We start from the raw sequence: 27,079 nt of genomic DNA on the forward strand, positions 1-27,079 counted from the left end.
CCTAAGAAAAGAGGGGATAAATAATGTATACTGCATTGAAACAGATGAGGAAAAGAGCTGTTTAAAAAGAATATATGATTAGCTATTATTTTCATAACAATATTCCAGAAAAAGAAATGCATAGTAAAGTGGACTGTGGACTTACGTGGGGAGGGAGATTGTATAACAGTGAAAGAATTTTTTTTCTTTTCAAAGAGAAAAGTTGAGGGGTGGGCAGGCAGGAAAATGTGCAACAATGAATGAATTGGAGGGAAAATTAAATAGAAAAAATATACTGTAATATGTATATATCTGTATTCTTTCTATATCTCTATCTATCTATCTATCTGTCTATCTATCTATCTATCTATCGATCTATCTATCTATCTGTCTATCTATCCAGTGACTTCCTATGAAACCAAACTCATCCTGTTCAGCCCTAATTTATTCTCTTTTTCCCCTGTCTAAGACATACTTCTAAAATCAGACCTCACTCTGGCTGACTTTACAGGAGCACTTCCAGGCAGGTATTTGACTGTGAGCTAACATAGATAGCAATCTTCTACTACAGAAAGTTTCATCAGGCCAAGGTCCAGGGCTGGCTGTTAAGCAGGATCTGGGTATGTTGGAGCACTTAGAAACATGATAAAGTATTGTTTCATCTTGTCAAGGCTGTAAGACTCAATTTACATGTATACATTTATATAACTTTGTTTCTAGGTCAAAGTAACATCCATAAAAAAGAAAGGCTAAGATAAATGAAAGCAGACTTTGGAAATGAAATGAAGTAATGTATCTTATTCCTTTTAGATCATAGAATAAAGAATTGTAGCATACAATAACATGCTGCTAGGAGTAAAATCTAAATCCTTGTTTAGTTCTGTTAAGTGAATATTGTTACTTTTCCCATCAGTGAATACTAGGAAATTGGCTGCCAAGTAATCTCATTCTAAACCACAGAATAAAGAATTGTGGCACAAAGTCACATGCTTCTTGGAGTAAAATCCAAACTGTTAGTTCTGTTGAATGACTATAGTTACATTCTCTTGTCAGTAAATGCTTCCAGGAAATTGTGCCACATTCACAGTTTGGCTCTAGTGAGTTCTTTGTCATTTTCCACAGCTTCCTCCTGCATTGCACCACAACTTGAAAAGAAGGGTTATAGAAAGATTCAAGAAATCCCTCTTCAGTCAGCAGAGCAACCCTTGCAATTTGAAATCGGAAATTAAAAAGGTACAGTATTCCATATATAAGAATTCCTTTGGTTACCAAAACAACTTCAGAAGAGTTGTCATTCAGACCTTCTTTATTTTAGACATGAAGCTGGATTTTTTATGAAGTTACATTATCACTGCTTAGCATATCCACTTGGGGATATGCCTTTGGGTCTAATTTTCTCAACTTTAGTTCTGCAAGTTTCATTTTTAGAAGGGTGATAGAAAATTCTGGCAGCATTATTGCATGTTTACTGAATAGTGTTATCAGAATAGCCTTAATTATAAAATGTGCATATTTTAGCAACTTTTAGAAGGTTATAGTCTAGTATTTTATTTTTTAATTGTGTTCCTCAAGTGTCTAAGTTAAAAGTTAGTGTCTCTACTTACTCCCTACAAATCATTTAACTATCTGAGACCTTGAATTTAGAAAAGGCTGTGGAACAAGTGATATTTTTGATATCCTGAGATGGATCTTGATTGAAAACTGAGAATATCATAAAAGGGTTTACTTGGGGGCTATCGATACAAAGGCGTTCAGGTGTTTTGCTGTGTGTTTAATATTTAAAAGGATAGTAATTCTATAATAATTGTTCAACATGTACATAGACCAAGAAGCAGTTCATTGACTAGAAAGAGAGAGTGCTACATGGTTCAAAATTAAGAAATGTATGATTGTATAATTTATGTATAAATGTATGATTTGTTGTCAATCAATGTTGTATCCTTTCATCATACCTATTCTGTTGGTATGCTGGGCAAATAATCTTAGAAGCTGGACTATGTGAAGAAGAATGCGGCCTCAGGATTGGGAGAAGATTCATCACCAATCTTTGTTAACAGAGATGACACAGCATTGCTTGCTGATTTGACTCAATTACTGAGGAAGATCAGACTGTAGCCTTCAGCATGGATGAAAACCTTAGCATCAAAACAACAAAAACATCAAACAGTGTCAAAGCATCAAAACAGCCTTAGCATTAAAACAACCAAAAATCCTCACAATTTTACCAACAGGCATCATGATAGATGAGAAAGAGTGAAGCTATCAAGAATTTCACTTTGCTTGAATCTGCAGTCAACACTCGCGGAAGTAGCAGTCCAGAAATTAATCGATGTATTGCATTGGACAAATACGCTGTCAGAGTCCTCTTTAAAAGTGCTAACGAGCATTTCTTCATGTGTCTGTCTGCCATTCTAATATCTTCCTCTGTGAAAACTCTTTCCATGCTCCAAATCACTGGCATCAAGAGAGATGCAAATCAAAACCACAATGAGGTACCATCTCACTCCAGTAAGAGTGGCAAAGTTTAACAGGGCAGCAAGTAATAGATGTTGGAGAGGATGTGGCGAGAAAGGAACTCTTGTTGATGGGATTGTAAAATGGTACAACCATTCTGGAAGGCAGTTTGGCGCGTCCTCAAAATATAGATATAAAAAAGAAGCTGAACATAAAACATTCCATATGACTCAGCTATTCTACTACTTGGAATATACCCTGAGAATATGAGAACTGAGGCACAAACTGAGATTTGTACACCAGTGTTCATAGCAGCATTATTCATCATCACAAGAACATGGAAACAGCCCAAATGTCCAACCACAAACGAATGGATTGAGAAATTATGGTACATTCACACAGTGGAAAACTATGCAGCAGGAGCAATAACTTTGTAAATTATTACCTAACTTGGGAGGGACTGGAGAACATGCTGAGTGATGTAACTCAGTCCTACAAGGATAAATATTGTATAAAACCGTTATTGTAGAATGAGTATAAGGATCCAGGAGGGGTGGGAGAGGCTGGAAGCAGAGGGATGTGGATGTGCAAGGGGAGGGGAGGATTAATCATGGGGTTGTACAGTTTGATGGGGCGGGGTGAGGGAAATGGAAAGAATTTGTTTGAATTTGTATTCGCCTTTTAGAAATAAACTAGTGGTGGTGGTGGTGGTGGGGAAGTGCTAAGGAGCAAAGATGTCTGTTTAAAGATGAAGGCGTGCCTAATCCAAGCCAAGATACTGTGAATGGCTTCATAAGCATCCAAAGGTTGGGCAGTTAATAAGGAAGATCAAAGGAGAATTGATGCCTTTGATTTATTATTATGTTGAAGGAAAAATACAGAATATTCCAGCGATGACTGAAGGAGCAAACAAATCTCTCTTGGAAGAAGTGCTTCCAGAGTAGTTGTTGGAAACGAAGATGGGAAGGTATTATGTGACTTGTTCTGGTCATGTTGGCACGGATTGACGCAGTGACAGCAACAGTGGTGAAGCTCATTGACAGAATGAGGAAGGCGTGGGATCGGGGTGTGTGTGTGTCTGTGTGTAGCTGTGTTGTGTTCTACATGGGATCATTGCTTATTGGAGCTTGCTGGATGGCATCTAACAATAACAGCAGTGGTGGTTGTATGGAGCACTTGTACATTGTGATGGGCTGCTATCTGAAAGGTTGGTGGTTCAAATCCATCTGATAGATACAAGATTGATGGAAGATCAGGCAGTCTTTCTGTAGAAATATTTACAACCTTAGACACCCAACGGTACATTGCCGTGACTTGGAATGAACACGGCTGCATTGACTTTGTTCTTTGTTTTGGTTAAGGGGTTGACGTTTCCGTATTTGAATTCAACAGTTGGCTAAATGCTAGTAAATATTCCTGCTCACACATATTAAAACTGAATTTCAAACAGAATAAATCAACCTGACAGGAAGAAAACTGTTTATTCGACTGAAAACAACATGGTAAAGTCGAATCCCTCTATCAATCCTTCAATCGTGGTTGGTGGCCAGGCTGTATACAGACCCTGGAGGTGGTTACTCGATTTATTCCTTTCTGAGATACTCTGGGTACAGCAATTTAGGCCACCCTGGGTAAAGAAGCTTGATGTCACTCCAGTTTAATATATATATATTTACATTTATCATATATATATACTTACATTTGACTTAGTCATGCTACCAATGAGATTTTTAATTTGTTCTGTTTTTATGTTAGTTTGCTCACAAAGCTCATATACATTGTGTTTCACACTATTCTTCATTCATATTGTGTTTCATACAATCATACGTATTCATTATACTTTATAAAATCAATCATCATTGGACCTTACCCATCATTACCCAATCTCTTTAGGTCCCACCCAGCTGGGTCCTTCCCATTTCCCTCACCCCCTCCCTCCAACCACCAAACTGTGCAACCCAGTGCTTCTGCCCCTACCCATCCTCTCCCCTCCGCTCCTTGCCCTTCCCCCTTGCATTCCCATACATGTTTTACTAGTTATCCTCCTATTTCGACAGCAATGGTCTTAGGCGGTATTTATCCTTACGAGACTGAGTTAGTTCACTCAGCTCTCTAGTCTCTCCCAAGTTCTGTAGGGTTTTTTTTTTGTTTGTTTTGTTTTGTTTTTAAATCATTGCTCCTGAGTGCTGCACAGTAGTACATTGTGTGAATGTCAGTGAGGTTCTTTTTAAGATTTCATTTTCTCCCCTCATGAGTCTATTCTTAAGCTTAGACCTATTTGTTATTAAGGAAATGGAATGGATTCTTTGGTACAAAATGCAAACAGTACTATTATGCTTTGCTGCCTGGCATTGGTAGCACACATGTACACGCAGGCACACACACACGATAAAGAGGAGTTGAGAAGATAATTGCAGGTGAACAAATCATGAACTCGCCACATTAGAAGTCCGAGCACGGAGACTTCTCCCATGGATGGTGTTGACCAAAAAGGACCAAGCCAAGCTAAAAAGAAGCCAAGCTGAGCAGAGATCAAACCATGAGTAGCAGCAATGGCAGTACTTTATGATATTGACCTATGAATATCAATAAGTTTATTTTTAAAAAGACAGTAAGCTCAAATCTCCCGTGAAAAGAATCCGTGTTTGCTAGAGTTTTATATGTATGATTAAAATGATCTTCAGGAGAGTCGAGTTCAGACACAGGTCACTTGAACCACAGTACTCCCAGTTTTCTGCTATCCGAGCGCCTGCAGCTGACTCCCAGAGAGCAAAGGAACCTGAAATGTTTTCCCCCCCGACTGACCCATATCCATGCATCTCCTGGAAACAAGTCATGTTCCCTCCTAACTGAAGGTTTCTCGGTTTTGTATCTCTTCCTTTCTGTCTTCCTTTCTTCTCTTGCTAGAGAAGGGACCTCCTGTTGACCCCTCCTTCCTGGTCTGTCTTCCTGTGTGTTGGGCAGCATCACATGGGACATTTCTTTCTGTTTTCCTTGCCTTTGATTTTTCCCCCTAAATATTATCAGTGTAGTTGGGATTCGTGGCAGCGCCACGTGTATCAGAGCAGGCCTGTGTTCCCAGCAGTTTTCAAAGGCTCAGTTTTTGGAGGTAGATCACCAGGTACCTCTGGATGGCCTTGAACCTTGGCTCTCCTGTCTAGCAGCAGAACGTTTGACCATCTTTGATCTCTAGTGACTCCTGAGTTATCTGAGAGCATCTCAGTTCGCATAAGCAGAGCAGCCTCTTCTTGACTGGAGAAGTAGAGTCAGGGATTCATGGGGTGGCAGGCAGCATGTGTTAGGGGAACACAGGTGAGAGGGCCCAGTGAGGATGAGCTGGTCCTCAGTGTTGGCTCTGTGAGGGGACAGATAAAACTCCTCTCCAAGGGAGGCCAGTGTTCCCTGCTCTGCTATTACAAGCTAATGGGGGTCTGTGGAGCATCGGGTGTGAACCTTCAGGTGAGCCAAGGGTCTGGATATGGTTTAGGATTTAGGGATGGTAAAAGGAGAGCACAGATCCAGGACTCATCATGTGGTCAACAGAGGTTCCGTCCCTGCGGTCCATCCATGGGATGCTCCGGGCTTGAGCCGTCCCCTGGAAGGTGGATCATATCCTCACAGTGTAGACCCTGCCAGACCACAGAGACAGGCTCTTCTCCTTGTGCGAAAGCCAGCTCCAGCTTGGGAGATGAAAATACTTCTTATTCTTCACTGCTGAACTGAAAAAGTACCACCTCCATAAAATCCTTCCTTCATTTTCTCCCTGTTCAGAATTAATCTCCCCTTTCTCTAGGCAGGAATCCTTTTTTTTTTTTTCTCTCCATTCTGATGATTATGTTTTAAGTAGCTATTTGTCAGCCTTGTTTGTCTTTTTCCTTCAAAGGCAGTGACTATGTCTTTTTAATCTTTGATTCTTTGGAATATGGCATAGCGCCCAGCAAGGAGCAAGTGCTCATTTTAAAGCCGATGAAGAAAAGCATGAAGCCCCACCACGTTTAAACAAGAAGAGTTTGTGACCTTTGTTTCCCTGTATTGAATTTGATCTATTTATCTATCTATCTATCCATCCATATATTTATCATCTATCTAAATATCTATTTAAATATCTATCTCTATCTACCTAAATATCTATCATCTTATCTCTATCTATCTATCTATCTATCTATCTATCTATCTATCTATCTATCTATCTATCTTGTATATCTATCTATCTATCTATCTATCTATCTATCTATCTCTTGTCTATCTCTATTGTCTATCTATCTATCTATCATCTATCTATCTATCTATCTATCTATCTATCTATCTATCTATCATCTATATATATCTATCTGCTTTTTATTTTGACTTGAGTGAAAGTTTACAGAACTAATTCCTTTTCTACTCTATCAGTTCACTCGCATTACATTTTGTGGTTTGGCTGAAAAACCACATTCTAACAGCACTCTTCTTGATTCCACCTTATATTTCCCATTTCCATCTATCCATCTATTCCTTCAGACCTTTCAGCTCTATTCTTGGGAAAAATACTACCTTTTCTAGTTTGTATTGATAATTGTTCTAAGGAACAATTGTTCTGGGGCTATTAGTCAACTGTTGTTGTCAAGTGTGACTCATGACAACCCTATGAATAACCAGATCTGCAATCTGTATCTCTAACACCTTGAATCCCATCACTGTAGTTACTGATGAATTCCCTGTTGTTGTTATGTTGTTGTTATAGAGTTGACTCCTGCTCCTAGTGACCCTATGTACAACAGCTCTGAACCCTGCTCTGTCCTGAGCCAACCTCATTGTCCCTGGTACACTTACCCCTATTACCCCAGTCACTGAGTCAATCCAACTCATCCAGGGTCTTCCTCTCTTATACTGTTCCTCTACCCTCAGAGTATGATGTCCTTTTCCAAGGACTGGTCCTTCCTTGCAACATACCCAAACTATTTCAGACAGAACTTCCAAAATCCTTGCCTCCAAGGAACATACTGATTTCACCCTCTCCAGGACAGAGGTTTTCTGTGCTCTTGGCAGTCCAGGGTATATTCAGTACACTTTTCCAACTCCACAACTCAAAGGCTTTAATTCTCTTTCCATCATCCTTAGTCATTGTCCAGTTCTCTGATGCATGGCAAGTAATTGTAAAGACCATGGCCTAGATCAAGTGCACCTTAGTCTCTAGACTGATGACATTGCTCTTCAGTGCTCAGGAAACGTCACTGACAGCAAGTTTGTCTATTATTTGACTAGCATTGAAATCATGTGGTGATTTCATTTTTAGTCTTGAGTGACTAAGGGTCATAGTTTTGAATGATAAGTCTGTTATTTCTTATGATTTTGAGTTAAGGGTTTGTTGGTGGTGGTTTTTTGTTGCCCCCCCCCCATTCTTCTACCGTTTCAGGCATCTTTTAATCAGAGCCATCAACAGTTGTAGCGGGTTCCCATCTAGCAGGTTCCCATCTAGTTCTTCTCTTCTCATCTCAGGCTTGTGGAAATTAAAGCCCACGTGGTGCCTTAGTCAGTTCTTGACTAACAGTCTTTGATTTTTCTTTTCACTTCTTTTCTCTGAACAAGGCCGGTAGTTGCATCATAGATGGCTGCTCACAAGCCTTTAAAACAAAACAATAGTTGTTATTTACCGAAGTATCAAGTAGAACAATTTCTCTGATTATGTCAATTTGCCTTGATGTCTTTTATATCTATGATCTTTAGCTTCCAGACCCAGAAACTCATCCTTTCAAGGTATTTTGTTAAGGCTTAAGAAGTTGCTGTTGTTTTTTGTTTGTTTGTTTGTTTGTTTTTTGGGTTTTTTTTGTTGTTGCTGCTGTTGTTGATTTCTTTGTTTTTAATTGAGATTTTAATGAAAGTTTATAGAGAACTTGGATTTCCATTCATTCATTGTTTTACATTTTCCTCCCTGTCCTCCCCGATTTGCCTTTCTCTTTGAAAAAAAAACTTCTTTCATTGTTCTACGATTCCCTACCCCCACCCCAGTCCACTCTCCTATGCAGCTCCTATTCCAGACTGTTAGCCTGCAAACAATACCTAATCATATATCTTCCTTTTAAGCAGTTCTTTGACTCGTCTGTTTCAGTGCAGTGTACATTATGTATCACCTCTTTTCTGAGTTTGCCCCCCAGCCCCGCTAAGAAATTTTTTCAAGAAGAGCCAGTCCTTGGGAGGAACATCAGTCAGGGGCAGGTAGAGGACCAGTGGGGAGAGGAAGCGCTTCAGTGAGGTGGATGGACACACAGGGGTTGCCATGGGGATATGAGCATGGCAGGGAGTGTGGGGATGGAACACCGTCACAAGCATTTGCTTCTGTGGTTCCTGTGGCCGTTTAAGCAGTCACACTCAAAAATTCAAACCCATTGCTGTGGAGTCAGAAAGGATTCCTCGCTGGCCCTCCAGTGCATTTTCAGAGACTGTGAATTACCCGGGAAGAGAGTATCCATCTTTCTCCAATAGAGCCACTTGGTGGATTTGAACTTCCAGGGAGGGGCTGCCAATGGGTTAAACCTTATTAAGGTCTTATTATTGTTGTTATGTGTCATCGAGTGTAATGTACATTCTTAAGTCTTTTGATTGACATATGTTGTTGTTTTTCTTGGATAAATATCTCAGGGTGGGATTGCTGGATCATAGCATGAGAAGGTGTTGTTGAACTTTCTGTAAAAGCAAACTGTTTTGTTTAATGTGGCTTCAATTTGTGAACAAGAGAATGCGCATCAGAGGTTACTACCATTGCATAGTCCAAGCTGTGTCGTTTGCTTCTTGTTTATTAGCATGGCTTGACATCTTAAAAGCATTATGATAGTAAATCAGGCATAGAAACTTGGCCAGTGCAGGCACTGATTGAAAATACAAGTCAGAGGAAGATGAAAAGCATTTATAGCTTCAATTTTTATTTTAAAACTTCAGCTGTCAAGAAGGCTGCTGAATAGTTGTCATTTTATGAAATTCTGGCATTCGGTGAGTTCTTCTTCACTTCAGAGCTGGGGTGAAGTGTTTAGAGATTACAATGAATTAGTAGTGATTTGGAAAAATGGAGTTAGAAAGTTTGCGTTGGTCAGACAAGGAAGCATTGTTCAAAGCAGATCCATGAAAAAGGTGACTTGAGCTAAACATATTGTTCTGTTGAATAATTGTAGATGATTCCGTCTCCTACATCTGATAAAAATAACATTTTGATGTCCCAGACCTCATGCCATTATTTTCCTATCCAATTGTATTTTGTTCTCATAAGGGTATAGAGTATTGTGTGTCCACTTTTGTGTTGTTGTTTTTTTTTTTTTTCAATGTGGCCAGGGAATTATCAAAGAGCCTTCACTGTAATTTGCCTGCCTCCAATTTAGAAGTTATTTTGGAGGAAGAAGATGTTTCTTTGTCTGTTTACAAGGAATTATAAATCCCTGAAGGGGGGGCATGTTCGTGCAGGGATACAGGGACAATAGAAAACCTTACGCAGAGGTGGCACGTCTTTTCTTTCTGAGCTTAAAGTAAGATACAGCTTTTGCCTTTTCTTTTATTATTATTAGTTTTAATGAACGTTTACAGAGACTTTGGGTTTCCATTCATTCATCCTTGCACTTTTCTCCTTGCCCTCCCACCCCCAGTTTGCTCTTCTCTTTGAAAAGTAAAAGAAAAATTCTTTCATTGTTATACAATCCCTCCCCCCAAGCCCACTCTACTGAACAGCCTTCGTTCTGGACTCCTGTCATGACAATAATACCTAATCATCTATCGCTTTTAAACAGTTCTCTCCCTCATTTGTTTCAATGCACTATACGTTTATTCATCCTATCTTTCTGACTTTTGCGTTTTCTATTTCAGTTGTCTCAAGGCTCCCCAGAACCAATCGAGCCCAACATCTTCACAGCAGATTACCATTTATTACATCATTCATCTGCAGGAAACAGCATATCCCCAAATGACCCAACAGGTAAAGGCCGTCGAGGCAGGGAAATCAGGTTTGCTGACAGATGTGTACCATTTGAATCAACAGTGGTTCCTAACATATGCACTTCTCTAGGAAAGAACAAAATTGTGTTTATGTTTATTATCTGTCACAGCGATTAGATAGGAGGATCTGTTAGGACTCGAGAAATTCCCCAGGATTGATTTTACCCAGTCGTGGCACCTTCCTGGATAATTGATTAGAAAATAAATAACAGAAACTGTGTGGGCAAATTGCATTTTATTTTGGTTCCTTTTGCTTATCTAATGAGAGGAAATCAAATGCTTAGAAGCTTCTATTGAGAGAAGTCAAAATAAAGAATATGTATGTTTATAATGGAGAAAATGTGAAAGTGTCTTAGAATACACACACACAGACACAGACACAGAGAAGGAGGGGGAGGGAAAAGAGAGGAAGGGAGGGAGAGAAAGAAGGAGGGAGAGGGGAGAGAGAGAGAGAGAAAGAGAGAGGGTGAAAGGAAACTGTTCAGATCACCATCTTAGAAAGACCCCAATACATGTCTCCCCTCAAGTGCCTTATGCATGTCCTCCTAGGAAAGTCCCTTTCTTATTCACACATAGGTTAATATTTGAAAACACCTTAAACTCCCTTCAGAGCAGAAGAACATTAAAACCAAGACTGCTTTTGTTAACATGATAGCAACTACTCATGAAGAAATGTAATTAATTCATTCTTATTTCTCTCCAACCTGTTGAATGGTCCCAATCACCTTCCTGCAATGTCACATCTTTTATTGTCTCCCCCTCTTTTTTTAATTCAAATGTTTTATTCAGTTTTTCAAAGCATTGCTAACACAAAAGCCAAATAACTTTGCCAAACTTTGGGCTGACTCTCATCATTGTTTGTTAATTAACACGTTGTCGCAAATGACTGCAAAAAAAAAAAAAAACTGTTTCTAAGCACAGTCTCAATTTAAAAGTGTGTGGCAATGTGTTAAAAAAATGGAAAAAAAGCACTATAAAGAGCAGTGACAATCAACAAAGCAGCAGTGGGGAACCTAAAGGAACTTACATTTAAATTTATGGCAATGCTTTGTAAACCTCCCAGCTTATGCCCATGTTCTTAACGGCAAATATCCTCTTTCTCCGTAAGACCATGTGACCTTAGAGCCAAGAACACTCGGCGAGCACCTAATTTTAGCATATTCAGGGAAAGAAGAAACTTCATTTAGCTTTGTAGCTGACCTTGCGTAAGTTCTAACTCCTTGTTGGAACGGACTCCGAGCTGACCGTGCACTAGGTTTCTGGAGGCTGTAAATTCCCTCTGGTGGAGACTTGTCTGTCTTTCTCCTAAGAAGATCCAGAGGGATTTCATCAGCCAGACAGGCTCCACTTTTGTGTTAACGGCACAACCGTGTATACATACCCACAAAATGAGGCACAGTGTGAATAGAATTGTGCCAATTACAGACCCTCCATTTCCCCCTTTCCTTCTTTTATCTTTTCCATATTTACCCAGAGTACCAGGTAAAACACACTTTTCTTGGCTATTTTGCAACTACTGTGTTTCCCCTACAACAACAACTTACCTGTAGAATCCACATGAGGAGGGTTCGGTGGCCTAGTAGTAAAAAGTTGAGCTGCCAACCCAAAGGCACAGAGTTCAACTCTGCCAACTGCTCCGTGGGAGAGAGATGGGTGACCTACTGCCTCTGAGAACCCGCTTGAGGGTCACTCAGCAGTTAGTTCTGACCCTGCGTCACATAACAACAACCAGGGATTCACCTTAGACGGATATCTGTTCATGTATCTTTCTTTCTGTCTCTCCATTTTAACCATTTTACGTAGGGAGGCAGTATTACATAGAAATTAACAGGGCAAGCTCTGGAAACTTGAATGCTGATATTAAAGTTTCAGCTAAAATATTTAATAGCTGACCTTGAGCTAATTAGTGCACCTTTCGGCAGGCCGGTTTCCTTGCCTGTAAAGGGAGGCTAAATATAGACCTACATTATAGCATTGCACAGAGTAAAGATATAAAAAAAGTATGTGGTCATTGGTAGATGTTCAGTATTGCTTCATTTTTGATATTACTATATTTAACAAGGCGCTTGCTTTCCAAGGTACTCAGAGGTTTCAGAATTTCTAAATCATTGTCGAATCTTCAAAACCTATAGTTACGTCATGCAATGGAGTGAACAGAAGTGAAGCTTTCAGAGTGAAGGGAAGACTTGCCTCTTTAGACTGGAAAGGCTCTTGTATTTCTTGTTGTCTGATTGAGGCAAATAATTTTCTTTTTTAATTATCAAACTTTCTCTAAGTTTCAGACTTCTGGAATAAAGTAAACCTGTATTGGCAGAATCTCTCTTCCTACTGTACTTGAGAAATTCTCTAAGATCAAGATAGAATGTGGTCAGAAGCCATTCGCTTTTTAAAAGCGACCCACAGAGCAAGTGAATTAGCCATGAGGTCAACCAGCCCTGTTCAATAGCACTTCCGTGAGATGAGAACCTCTGACGTGGAATGAGGACACACCTCATCTGGGGTACCTGGATGCCCCACCCCAGAGACGACCAAGCCAATCCTAACATAACAGGGAGTAAGAAACAAAAGTGTAAGGCCAACTCCCCATCCTCTGAGAAGCTTCTGGAAGCTTGACTTGAACAAGGAGCCAGTAATCACTTTTTCTTCTCTCTCCTCAATCTTAATCCCGTTCTCTTTTTCCCTATCCAAAACAGCAGGGGAACCCCTACCTCCACAGGAGTCAATGTTGATGGATCTGGGCACAAATGATCCAACCTAGCTTTGAGCAGCACTGGAGTGATTTAAAGGCACCCTAATGGCATAGGTGTTAAAGAGCTTGACGACTAATGAAAAGATTGGTGGTTCAAACCTGCCAGCTGCTGTGTAGGAGACTGATGGGCCAGTCTACTTCCCTAAAGATTATGGGTTTTGAAACCCAGTGGAGAAGTTCTACTCCACCCTATCAGATCACTGTGGGTAGACATCAACTTGGATGGCAATGAGGTTTGATAGTGCAAGTGGTAGCTTAAGGTTCTAAGGTACCATACCCACACTAACTAACAAAAAAAAGCCTTGCCCTCTGGCATTAAATAGAAGTTTATTTTCTACTAGGCAAGTAAATGAAAAGGTCAGATCCTTGCTCTCTTCTGAGAGTCCCCACCGCCTCTCAGAATTTATTTTTCTGGAACATAATTCACCCTTTCTGACTTTTGGGCTAAGGTAAATAAATATCCTCGTCTGAAAAGTCACCTATTAGGAAGTTGTGTTTGAAATCCCTCCCCACCTGCCTCTAACACATGCAGGTTCACACAAGCACGCGCGCGCGCGCACACACACACACACACACACACACACACATGCTTTAATTTATTTAATTGACTCATTTATACCATGAGCAGTACTCTTAAATCTGTGAATATTATTTTGTGCCAACCACCAAAAAAGTAATCAATGATTAAAGCATGAGAGATGGGAAGTTTGAATAGTCCAAGCCAAAATAATTTACAGTGAAGAAACTGACCTATTTTTACTGCGTTTGAGCCACAATTGCCAATAAAGAGTAAGAAAATGTGAACCAAATGTCAGGCTTTCCATAATTTATCTATTTCAGGCCTATCCAGCAGCTTCGACTTGGAGGAGGGAATAACATATGAGCAAATGCAGGTGAGGGTTTTTCAGTCATTCTCAAAGGTCTTATTTTGTTGTTTTCATTTAACACTGACCTTTGTTTTCTTTTTACATATTTTTAAAATTTAGGCCGTGATTGAAGAAGTTGTAGAGGAAAGTGGCTATTATAATTTTATATCAAACAGGTAAGCCTTGGACGTTACTTACAAGTGTGATGAATTGACATAACTATATTAGATCCAGTTTCTTTATCCTTGATCCCAGAGTTCTTCACTCCATTTTTATTTTCAATTATTTAAATAAAAAAATGTGTGTGTGTAGACCAGATGCAACCATCATAGAGGCCAACAGTAGGATCTATGTCCATCTTACTGTAGTATCATTTCATGTGGTCATGGCTAGTCTCTGTTAAAGCAAAAAGGTGATCCCTTACTAATCATGAGAAGCGATGGCTAAAATTCAATGAGAATAATTTATAGATTTTATTTTTAAAATGAAACAGTTGTTTGTACCATTCCCCAAAAGCCGGAAGCTCATATTTTCATCACCAGAATCCATCCATTGTTTTAATGGCATGTTAAGGAGGAAAGAAAAAGGAAACATGCAGCCCTACCAACATTTCTGAGTAATTTAAAATACATCCGTGGGATGAGACGTGCATTGCCATTTGCTTGCCTTAAGGAAGAAACCTTTCTCACTTCACTTGGCCTGTACTTCATCCTCTGATATAACTGTTGAACTTGAACTTGGTGTTGCCAAGTTGGAACCTACTCAATGCTGACCCTCCATTGGGTTTCTCTAAATTGCCAGGGAAGAAATTGCCTACTTAACTCACTTGTAGACAGTGATGGATTTGGTCCCGCAGAGAGATCTTTGGGTTAACAGTGCAATTGCCTACACACCACGTCACCAGAGAATAAAAATATGGTCTTTATCAATTGCTACCAATACAGAATTATTGTAGTTATTAGTGTTATGTACTTTGCTGGGTTTGCGTGATCTTTGTTGATATGATGGAGCTCTGGTGGCTTAGCGGTAAGAAATTGCACTGCCACCCCAAAGGTATGCAGTTCAAACCCACCAGCTGCTCCCCAGGAATAAAATGGGCAAATCTTACTCCTGTGCGATTTACTGCTTCTGAAAACCCACTGGAGGGTCAGCTATGGTTTGGTTCTGACTCGATGGTACATAGCAACAACTAACAGTTTCTGTGAGGGCTATTCCAGGAAGCAAGTTAAAAGGACTCCTGGTTGTACAGTGGTTAAACTTACAGCTGTTTAGTGGTTCCAATTTACCAGCCTCTGTGGAGGAGGAAAGACTTGCTTGTTTGCTGTCAAAGAGATTGTAAGGAATGTCTTGTTGTTGGTAGGTGCTCTCGAGTTGAGTCCAACTCATAGCCACTTGACAATGGCGCTATCCTACATCATCCTCCTCATTTCTAAGACTCTAGCACCCATTGCTGAAGTCCCCATGTCAACCCATCTCATTGGGAGTCTTTCTCTCCTTCACCGACCCTCCATCTTTCCAAGCATGATGTCCCTCTCTAAGGAATAGCCTTGCCTGGCTGCATGTCCGAAGTATGGAAGGCCAAGCTTAGTCATCCTTACCTTCAAGGAATACAGTTCAGGAAATCCTGTTGCAGACCGAGGGTAAAGTATTTTCATAATTATTAATAATGAGACAGACAGCCAGGAATGAGACAGAGCAGAGAGCATAAAACACAGGGGGCCAGCAGTTCTCCACTGAAGACCCCAAGTCATGTTTCTCTGTGTATTTATTGTTAATCAGGGGAAACAAATCATAAAAAGAATTCCTTGTAAATGAAGCTGAAATTTTCTCCATTGTCAGCCTAATGCTTTAGCTCAGGAAGTATTTCACAGGAAGTTAACACTCCCTCTGCAGGGGGGCCCTAGCTGTCTCTTGTCTGCAGGGAACAAACAGCTCATTTTTTGTGATCTGTCACAAGAGAAATCCTAACTTATAAATTTGTAATTCCTTCAGTTCCTGACCAAGGGTTTTCATATATTTGGTATGAAGTTTGGCTTCCCATAAAATCCTATGGGCCCGTTTTTCCAATCATATAGATCTCTGGGAGATGCAATCAGCTTGGCACACTACAACATCAAGCAAGTTGCCATGGTGGGTAACCTGAGCTCGATCCCATGAAAGCATTCTGAAAGAGCAGTGCAATCAATGCATGCCTCTTTGAGTTCTCCCACTTAACGAGTATGTGAATGTGTGAGCTGTGAGGTCTCTCCTCCTGTTTCTAACATTCATTGTCTGAGGTCTGCCCTCAAGGGACATTCATTTCCTGGCATTTCGGGCCTGCTCCCACGGTGGGCAAATACAGTAGTCTTTCAGAGGCCAGAGAAAGTCCTCAGGGAAAGAAATGCAGTTCGTGGTGATTCACGGGTGTTGGACCAGAGTGTGGTGGAGTGGTAAGGGAGATGGAAGTGGGCACCAACACGTTGGCTTTTTCAAGGATCCTACTCCTGGCTTAATCATCGGATGGATTTTAAGCATCACATGCACATGGCCTTTCCTGGACGGCTCAGGGTTGTCTCAGGACACATCCTCCTGCGTAATATATTCTCCTAGAGTCGCCTTGTGAGCCTTGAGCAACTGCCTCTCTTTCTAGCTAGCAAAGCCCTCTCATGACCATCACGTGAATGACTCCAGAAGTCTTCCCCAAAGAGAACTAGGGGCCACGGCAAGAGAACACCTCAGGAACAACCCATTTAGGGCATTATATAGAAATAAGATTCATTTTTTGAAGTTAAGTCAATTTCATAACAATTTCTCTCCTCCTCCTGTTTGGACAGGCTGTTCATATGAATCACGTTGAGATTATTCAACTGCTTGCTCTTTTGGCTTGGTGATATATTTCTAAAATACTGCCTTTGTGAATTTAGTTCTGTTGTGAGTGCTAGCTGTAGAGGGGTGATGATGAGTAATTCTCATTTTCAAGAAGTATATACTTAATAGAAATTACCAGCTCCACAACCACTGTCCTCCCACTTCAGAGATTCTGTATTTTCATTTCTACTGAGCACTCCATACGTTCAGTCCTACAGGGTAGTGGGAATTTCCGTGTTCTTGACTACCAGCATCTTATGATTTCAAGTTCCTTTGGCTCATAGTGAGAGCAGAGGTCATTCTTACAATTTATTAGCATTTCCTCAGAGACTCAGGTTCATAGTCAATAAACGTCTTCAGACTTGCCAAAAGTCAAATAAATACCAATGACAAAACAGAACTTGGGAGAAACGTACACGAGCTCTTCTTTAATGACTTTGCTAATTCTTTGCAATTTATTATTTTCCTTTTACCATCATTTTTTTTTAAAAAAAATACATATTTATTTTCCCAAAGAAAGAATTCTTTTATTAAAACACATTGTACAGTTTTCATCATGCTTGGAAAGGCCAAGGGACAGGGCAGGAGAGGAAGACCGCAGATGAGATGGATTGACGCAATAACTAGGGTAACGAGGAGAGGTGAGTCAGAGGCAAAGATTGGCTCAGGATACACCAGCTACTGTGTATAGGGTCACTATGAGTTGCAGAGCTCCCTAAAGAGAAATCGATCAGTGGAAAACAGTTGGAGTCAACTCAATGGTGCAAAACAACAGCAACAACAATATTTTTCCTATACTGATGAACAGATAACCAGACGCAAAATAAAGAAGTCACAAAATTGTTCCTGGTTATATTTAGAATTATGACTAGATTAGGAAGGCATGATTTAAGCAGTCAAGTTGAAGTAACATATGTGGGATATGACATCCAATTTTCTTAAAAGCTTCCAGATGAAAATAAATCACCCTTTTGGAAACCATGTACCCCAGTTTTTAGCTTCTCATAGCAGTGGTAGTATTTATCTTGGGAGAAAGACCTTTCACAGTTACTGGCAAAAATAATCCTTGACTGTATCTAGAGCTATTGCATTTTTGTTGTTGATTGCCGTCAAGTTGAGCACAATTCATAGTGACTCTATGAACAAAAGGCCTGAAGCCTTTCTATAACTATGGACATTTATCAAAGTTCATAGTTTCCAGAGGTGTGTTGTTTAGGAAGTGGACACTGTTTAAAATGAATTTCCAAGAAATGAGTCAGGTTGTTGTTGTTGTTGTTATGTGCCATCGAGTCGTTTCCGACTCATAGCGACCCTATGTTACACTTAGAAATAAATACCCAATAGTCCCCACAGTGGTAACCCCAACTACAACTCAAGTCAGCTGTTAGTTACCATTATGACTTTTTTTCATGGTGAAGGGATGAAGTTGGCTGGATGTCCTAGAATCTCATAGAATGTTTTTGTTGTTATGTGTCTTCAAGTTGCCTGAGACCCATAGCAACCCAGTCCTGAACCCTGCCCTGTCCTGAGCCAGTCTCACTAATTCCAACACACCAACCCCCACGGCCCCAGTTACTGTATCAGTCCATCTCATCCCTCTCCTGTGCTGTCCCTCCACCCTTCTGAGCATGCTGTCCTTCTCCAAGGACCGATTTCTCCTGGCCTTGTGCCCAAAGTATGTGAGATGGAGCTTCAAAATCCTAGCCCCCCAAGGAAAAAGTTGGTTTCACCCTCTCCAAGACAGACCTACTTGTTTTCTTGGCAGGAGTCTATTTCCTCAAGCTGACTCTATGGAATGCCGATATTATCAGAGGCATTCGTGGATGTGTCCTAGGGAAGGAAGTATCGTGATCCAAGGACTCACCCATAAATTGCTGTGGAGTTGGAGCTGACTCAGAGTTGTGGAACTGACTTGACCACTCACTGGGTCTGCAAGGCTGTAAATCATGCAGGAGATTGATTGCCCATCGTTCTCCTGAGAAGCTGCTAGTGGATTCAGACCCTGGAGAGGCTAGACCTTTGCGTTAGCAATGCAGGGCCTTGTGGCCTCTTCTACCAGAGCTCTTTTCCTAGCCCTAATAGATTTAGGGAATGTTGCAAGTACAGCTTTTATTTTTCAAAGACTCCCAACATGTATTCACATATTTAAAACTCAGGTGCTCTATAAGAAAGAAGTCTGTTGATCTCGGTTTTACTCCAGGGTTTTGCTGTCATTTTCATGGGACACAAGTTGGAAAAAAGCTGTCCTAGCTGTTTGCTTAAAAGTAGGAACAGTGCTTTGACTCCCCTACCAGAGTCTCCCAGCTCTGCTGTTGTCCACGGTGTCATCTTTATCATTGTCATGATCATCGCCATCACCATTGTCGAGCCTTATCACACGATCTTGATGAAGCACCATGCAGAGAATTCCATCTGTAATTCCTGTATCATCAAAGTGGGCAAACAGACTGTCAGTCCAAGCCTATAAAATCTACATGCATTAAAAAACCAAAAAACAAACAAAAAAACCCAACTTATGCAGTAATGTGAGTTAGGGTGTGTTTTCAGCTTAAATATTGAGGTGTGAGTTTAGTGAAAGGAGATCACGGGGGGGAAGTGGCATTTTCAGAAAGAAAGTCTTAGAGAAAAACTAGTACCTCACTATTATCTCTCTTTGAGGAAGAGTTCTGGGACTGCTCAAATAATGGGGGAGACTGCTTGGGCATTTGATTAGGAACAAGGTCCTAAGCATAAAATGCTGCACTGTTGTTTTTTGCCTTTGACTTGACTAAATCTCATAGCGACCATATGAACAATGGCTTGACTCTTGCCCTGACCTGAGCCAACCTCATCATCTCCGACACCCCTGACCCATTGCCACAGTCACCGTGTCAATCCATCTCATTGAGGGACTTCCTCTAAAATCCTGATATTTCCAAGCATGATGTCCTTCTCCAAGGACTAACCCCTCCTCACAACATGCGCCAAATATGTGATACCAAGTCTTGCCCTCCTCGCTTCCAAGGAGCACCCTGGTTTCACTTCCTCCAGGACAGACCTGACAGAAGCAGAAATAGCAGCAAAGACCCCTGATCAGAATGAGAGATTCCTTCTTCCTGGGCTTCTAGCAAGAGAAGGCAGGACTATGTTCAGAGGAACGGAGTAATATAGAGACAACGCAACAGTGTCAAACAGATCTGGCCAAGCTTGCATGGCTCCCAAATGGGCTCCATTCTTGACCAGAGTCCACTGTGGCTGTCAAGGGTCATAATTGACTTGATGGGAACTAGCTGGGCTTTGATTTATGCCTAGTAATTGTACTTCGACAATGGTTGCTATTAAGTGCCTACGGCTCGCTGGCACTTAACAACAATAACATCAACATAGAGATCAGATGGCCTAGTGGACAGAAAGCGATGCTACCAAGCCAAAGGTGGGTGACTTTTAATCCACGACACTCGGGCCTCTTCTTCATTATTTTTGGTCAAACATTCTTCTATGCCGTACAGCCCTGGTGTGTCCACTTGTCCTACAGAGGTAACTCGTGGTTGCTGTGAAGCTGAACACTGTGACACTGATGTGCCAAATGCAATCATGGTTACCTATGGTGGACAGCGTTTGGTGGAGCTCCCCGGTTAAAACAAACTTGGAAGCAGGAGTGGCATCCACTTCAGTAAATAGTTTGCCTCCGGAAACCGAATGAACCTGGAAAAAGGATGAAAGTCACGCAAGTGTCAAGGACTTTGATTCATAGGGTCGCTATGACTCGACGGCACTTAACAACAACAACAACAATTGTACTCCATGTAGCTAAACAGCTATCTTACTAGAAGCATGCAGTCTAGCAAGTCTTCATCTTACCAGTGTTGTATTTAAAAGTAAGCTTGTTTGAACTCACTAGGTGGAAATCATCTTTTTGAATGCACTTGGCATGTACATTGATCTGTTATTTGACGATGTTGCGATAAATGCTGATCCGTAACAAAGCACAAGGTAAAGATGCATTGATGTGCATAATTTCCCCAACTGACTAATGTGAGTCCGTTTGTGGGTGTGCTGGTGAGTCAATACTGAGTCACTGCTGTCTCACATGATGGGGTAGAAGAACCTGCAGGGTTTCCGAGTCTATAATCTTTATAGGAGCAGATCCTTTCTCTCCCAGAGCGCGCTTGTGTTCAAACCCCTGACCTCTCACTTTGGAACCCAGTGCTTAAACATTGTGCCAACAAGGCCTCTCAACAGACCACTGATGATAGAAAAATGGACAATTTTAAATGCACATGACTCACCCTGAAACCCACAGCGTCCCTTTTCAGCAGGAAGTAGCTAAGAGAATACGCCATCCCCTTTTCCTTATGAATCAGGGTGAAGTCTCTCTCAGGGAGGAGTGATAGGGAATGGCAAGGGACACACTGCCAAAGGAGATTAATCAGAACTGGCTTTGACAAGCACTGTGGCAACTGGACAATTAAAACAGACATGGGGGAGGGGAAGAAGAACGAACTGGGGAGAAGGGTGGAGAAAACAGTACAACAATGAATGAATGAAAACCCAAAATCTCTGTAAATGTTCATTAAAACTAATAAAATTTAATTTTAAAAAAAAAAAGGGCTGGATGCACAGTCAGTGTTCCTTCCCCAAGGTCTGTGATCACTAAAAAAAAAAAAAATAAATGCACAGGACAGCACTTAGCAACAACAATGACATTTAGTCTGCCAGTTGCTTGTTATAATTGTTTCTTTTCCCACCATGAGGGGGTATCAATCCCTATCAAGTTAATAATTTGAGAAAGACCCTAGATGGAGTTGGACCTCAATAAAAGGCAGCTTTCAAAAAAAAATGACTCATTATGTTTAGAATCATTATTTTTTAAATTCATCGTGAATCATCTAGGGAGTCCTGGTGGTCCTAGTGATAAGAAATTGGACTGCCAACCCAAAGGCACATGGTTTGAATTCACCAGTTGCTCCTTGGAAGGAAGTTAGGCAGCCTCTTCTTGCGTGATTTGTTGCTGTTGTTGTTAAGTGCCATGGAGTCAGGTCGTAGGCGACTCATAGCGACCCTATGTCCTCAACACTTGGGTAACCATTAACACATTTGACACAGCTTGGAAGCAGGAGTGGCATCCACTTCCATAATGTCTTGCCTCTGGAAAGCCTATGAATCTGGAGAAAGGATGAAAGTCACACAAGTGTTGAGGACTTTTATTCATAGGGTTGCTAGAGTCACCCATGACTCGACGGCACTTAACAACAATAACATCAACATAGAGATCAGTTGTCTTGTGTGATTTACTGCCTCTGAAAACCTGTTAGAGGGTTGGCTGTACGTAGGCTCTGACTTGATGGTACATAACAACCGCTGGTGTAGTCTACCGGCAGTGGCGATGCTAACGCAGACGCGATGCCTCTCAAATCCACCAACAGCGTCATGGGAGCAACCTCTTCCCCAGGCGATTTACAGTCTTGAAAACTCAATGCTTTGGTTCCTGCTCCACAACAATGTGCTTGAGTTTGTGCTTTATCAACTTGCCTGACCCACAGCTTTTGAACTTGAATGTGTGAAGTGAAAGACTGTAACAATAAGGAAGGTTTTTTTTCTTTTTATGGGTTCCTCTAGGTATCACTCCTATCCATGGGGGACCAAGAATCTTCCAGCCAAAAGATGAAGAAGACATTGCCTCCCGTGGGACTTGGGTCTTCTCCCCAGTGAAGTTCCAGATCTGGACTTCAGCCGTTGTTTCGAGAAGCCCACAGGGTCAGGTGCTGCTAGGGAGGTGTGGAAGAGGGGAGACCAAGGCTGTGTGTCTACAGGAACTCCTTCCACATGTCTGGTGTCCGAGGCCCTACGGCAGCTGCGGTGTGCAAGGGACTCCACCCCAGGATGGTCACAAACACGGAGACGAGGGCTGTCACTGAGCTCCTGAGAAAAAATGCTGCACAATCCTTCCCCTGGAAGAAAATCACTCCCAACACAACTCTCTTCCAAGTTTGTTTGTTGTTTTTTTTTTAATTGTATTTTTAAAATATTATTTTATATTCAGGTTTGCTGAAACTCTATCTAAAGGCATTTAGCCTTTTATATAGACAAGCTAGTTTTAGGTAAGGAAAAGGAAAGGACCCAGAATACTTTATGGTGGCATTCACTGTAGCCCCAGGATTTTTTTTATCTGAAGCATTCAACATATGCAACTGATTTTTTTGTTTGTTTTTCAGATGAAAAGATTGGCTGTCTCTTCACTACTGGGGTGCTAGTGGTCTTGGGCTGTGGTGCAGTGTAGACAGTATTTGTAACCTTGCACAATCTCTGGGAATAATTTAAATGGTCAGAGTTAAGGTAGATTAATAGAAGATATTTATGTACAGTGTGTATATGTATCTATATCTATATACTTATGGGAGAGTGAGGTTTTAAGTAGACAACTGTTTTGCTGCTAATCAAACATATAGTGTTTATAGAGCACTTTAAAGCATTCATAGAATCTATGAGAGAGATGCAATAATTCTTATCCTAAGTCCCTCCTCACTAAAGTTACCTATATTGTTTTCAAATTGTTACTGTCTGAGAATTGGAAATGAAAATAAGTTATGTAATAAATTATAAATCCCTTCTTTATTCATTGAGATTTTTTTCTACAAGAGAAATTGAATGCCAGTGTGTCACCGTTTGTGTTATTATTGTTAGGTGCCATTGAGTTGACTACAACTTATAGCGACCCTATGAACAACCAATAAGACCCCAGGGGACACAGGTTGATGATAATAATTGGATGATGATTATTAGAACAGAATTCCTTTTATCAACTGGCTTTTTGTGGGATGTTATAAAATGCAACACTGACAAATCAGACTGGAGTTCCAACTATATAAAGAACAACTTTTCTTCTAAATAACTAGTCGATCAAAAGCCAAGGTTATGATTTTTATCATTCATTGAATACTATCCTTTTTACACTGCTGTATTTTTTTTTAAGCATTATTGAAATACACTAGAATTCAGCTCAATCTGTTCACAGTAGTTGGAACACAGCCTTTAGAATGTATCTCTTTAGGGAATAAGATTTCACTTTTTAAAAAAATTGGTATGTTTCTCCAGATTCCCTTTAAGCTTGCACTATTGCCTTTGAAGATTGCCACTGAATCTTTGTCTTTTAATGAATTTTTTCACATGCACTGTGATAAATTAATAATAGATGCAAATACAGTAATGACATTTTATTTTGTGTTTTAGCTTCCAAACATTCGCCATTCCATCCATATGTAAAACTCCTGTGCAGAAATCAAAATGACAGGGTCTGTTGATTTGCTCAGGCAAATATCCTGCAATATCATTCTTTGGATCACATTTCCTTCTCATGCAGAAAGCACTGGCCTAGAGGGGGAAACTGGGAACACACACAACACACACACACACACGCACACACACTGAACTAAGATGAGGAAAGTGTATTATTTGGAGGTCACACCTGGGTAAGTAAAAAGAAGGTGTTTGTTGTTTTTTAAAATTTTATTAATGTTAATGAACATTCACAGAGATTTTGGATTTCCATTCATTCATTGTTGCATTAATTGCACACAGTCGTGGTTGCCAGCCAGAGAAGGTGTGAAATGTTTCTTCGGAGCCTCTCACAGGCTATGGTAGAAGTCACTAAGAATAAGTAAAATTAGGCATCACGGTTAGAAGTCACTAAGAATAAGAAAAATTAACTAAGAATAAGCAGAAATAAGGCAAATCAACTTCCTTTTCGGGCATGGCTTCCAGCCTACCCGCACTTATGATGAGAGATTGTTCTGATGGATAATGTTTTTATCAGAACATTCTGGTTAAAGAGAATCCTAGACTGAATCGACCGTCTGAAGTCATCCCTGTCACCTAACAGTGACCAGGGCACGGCCAGGTCTACAAGAAAAAGTTAGGCTTGTCCCATGGGCACCGTTTTGTGCATTGATTTGCATCCCAATGAGAAGTCAGCTTTTCTTCTCCCACCTCCCGCCCCCACGGCTCTTGCTTTCTAACTTTCAAACAAGAACCTCCTCATCAGATGAGAAATCAGGAATTTATTTTGACTCTTTATACTGTCTTTTGTGCAAAGATGTTATGTGTGCTTAAAAGATCTCAGAATCTTTTTTAAAATTTTATTTTAAACCGGTTTATTTACAACGTTTGAATACATTGTTTTTCACGCTGGATCTTTCCCATTTCCTCCACCACCCTCACCCCACGCCCACCTCCAAACCCACGCTGCCCGTCCTCACCCAGAATCCTCACTGCAAATTATTCTTTAGTTGCCGTTTTCCTTCTTTTCTTTGATAGAATTTTTCCTGAAATCCCTGTAAATTCACCTGATCCACAATGACAGAATATTGGCGCAATGTGGAACACCAAACAGTCTTTTCAGATCATTCTTGATCCACAAATGTTTCAGTTAATTATCTTTTATTTTAATTTTATACTAGTCTTTTAAATTTATACTAGTTTATTTACAAAATTAAAATACATTGTTTTTGAAAATCAGATTCTTTCAATTTCCCTCACCCATCAAATTGTACAACCCCATGATTAATCCCCCCCTCCCCCTGCACATCCTCATCCCTCTGCTTCCAGCCTCTCCCACCCCTCCCAGATCCTTATACTCATTCTACAATAATGATTTTATACAATATTTATCCTTGAGGGACTGAGTTAGTTCACTCAGCATAATGCTCTCCAGTCCCTCCAAAGTTAAGTAACAGTGGCAAAGTTTAAAAGGATGGCAAGTAATACATGCTGGAGAGGATGTGGCAAGAAAGGAACTCTTATACATTGCTGGTAGGATAATAAAATGGTACAACTATTCTGGAAGGCAGTTTGATGCTTCCTCAAAAACGGAACATAGAAATTCCGTATGACCCAGCTGTTCCACTACTTGGAATATACCCTGAGAAAATGAAAACTGAGACACAAATGGGAATTTGTATCCCTGTTTCATAGCAGCATTATTCACCATTCCAATAACATGGAAACAGACCAAATGTCCAACCACAAATGAATGGATTGAGAAATTAGGGTACATTCACACAATGGAATACTACGCAGCACACAGGAGCCATAACTTTGTAAATTATTACCTAACTTGTGAGGGACTGGAGAGCATTATGCTGAGTGAACTAACTCAGTCCCACAAGGACAAATATTGTATAAAACCATTATTGTAGGATGAGTATAAGGATCCAGGAGGGGTGGGAGAGGTTAGAAGCAGAGGGATGAGGATGTGCAGGGGGAGGGAGGATTATTCATTGGGTTGCACAATTTGATGGGGGGGGTGGTGAGGGAAATTGAAATAATTTGTTTGAATTTTATAAATAAACTCGTAGAAAAAAATAATTCTACATGTTATTATGGTTCATTTGTGCTTCGTAACTATGACTGTTATGGCGGATTCGATGCCTGCTGTGATATTGCTTTGAGAGTTTCAATATGCACGGGAACAGTGACTGATGGGTCTTAAAATTGACACGCCCTGTGGTCCACGAGCATTGGTTCTTTTTAAAAAAGGGAAATGGCATCCCTTAAAATCACAGCAGTGCTCTTGGCACGTGAAGCATTCTGAAGTTTCTGTGATATGTATGTGATCATTAGCTAATAATGTTGTTGTTGTTGTTATGTGCCCTCAAGTCGCTTGCAACTCATAGCGACCCCATGTACAACAGCCCTAAACTCCGCTCTGTCCTGTGCCAATCGCACTGTCTCTGACACACCCATCCCAATTATCCCAGTCACTGAATCAATCCACCTCATAGAGGGCCTTCCCCTCCTGCGCTGTCCCTCCACCCTCCCAAGCATGATGTCCTTCTCCAAGGATCTGTCTCTCCTCACAACATGTCCAAAGTATGTTAGACGGAGCCTCAGAATCCTTGCCTCCAAGGAGCCACCCGGTTTAACCCTTTCCAGGACAAATCTGTTTTCCTAGCAGTCCGTGGTATTCTCAATACTCTTCTCCAGTACCACAGCTCAAAGGCATCAATTCTCCTTCTGTCCTCCTTGGTCATTGTCCAAATCTCTGATGCATAACAAGTGATTGCGAAGACCATGGCCTGTATCAGACGCACCTTAGTCTCCAGAGAGACACCATTGCTCTTCCGTACTTTGGAGAGCTAAAACCTTAGCTAATAATACAGTCCTTTAATATACAGTTACTGTCTTTATCAGAAAGGTAAATGAACTCTGTTTTTACCTGAACACTGAATGCTACTCCTCTCTGTAAAGGAGG

At 40.7% G+C, this 27,079-nt stretch overlaps 1 protein-coding gene across 1 annotated transcript in view; it reads left to right on the forward strand.

Moving 5' to 3' along the window:
• The window catches only part of NEK10 (NIMA-related kinase 10), a 249,703-nt gene extending 227,205 nt beyond the window's left edge, over positions 1-22,498 (forward strand). Inside the window, exons 32-36 of the mRNA XM_006883425.1 lie at positions 1,102-1,212; positions 10,261-10,369; positions 13,979-14,031; positions 14,125-14,180; positions 22,450-22,498. Of these exons, the coding sequence (XP_006883487.1) occupies positions 1,102-1,212; positions 10,261-10,369; positions 13,979-14,031; positions 14,125-14,180; positions 22,450-22,498 (378 nt within the window). The remainder of the gene's footprint in view (positions 1-1,101; positions 1,213-10,260; positions 10,370-13,978; positions 14,032-14,124; positions 14,181-22,449) is intronic.
• The last annotated feature ends 4,581 nt before the right edge of the window (positions 22,499-27,079 follow it).

The sequence above is a fragment of the Elephantulus edwardii genome, unplaced genomic scaffold, assembly GCF_000299155.1.
Source record: "Elephantulus edwardii isolate Elephantulus edwardi_28Jun2011 unplaced genomic scaffold, EleEdw1.0 scaffold00027, whole genome shotgun sequence".
Lineage (NCBI taxonomy): Eukaryota > Metazoa > Chordata > Mammalia > Macroscelidea > Macroscelididae > Elephantulus > Elephantulus edwardii.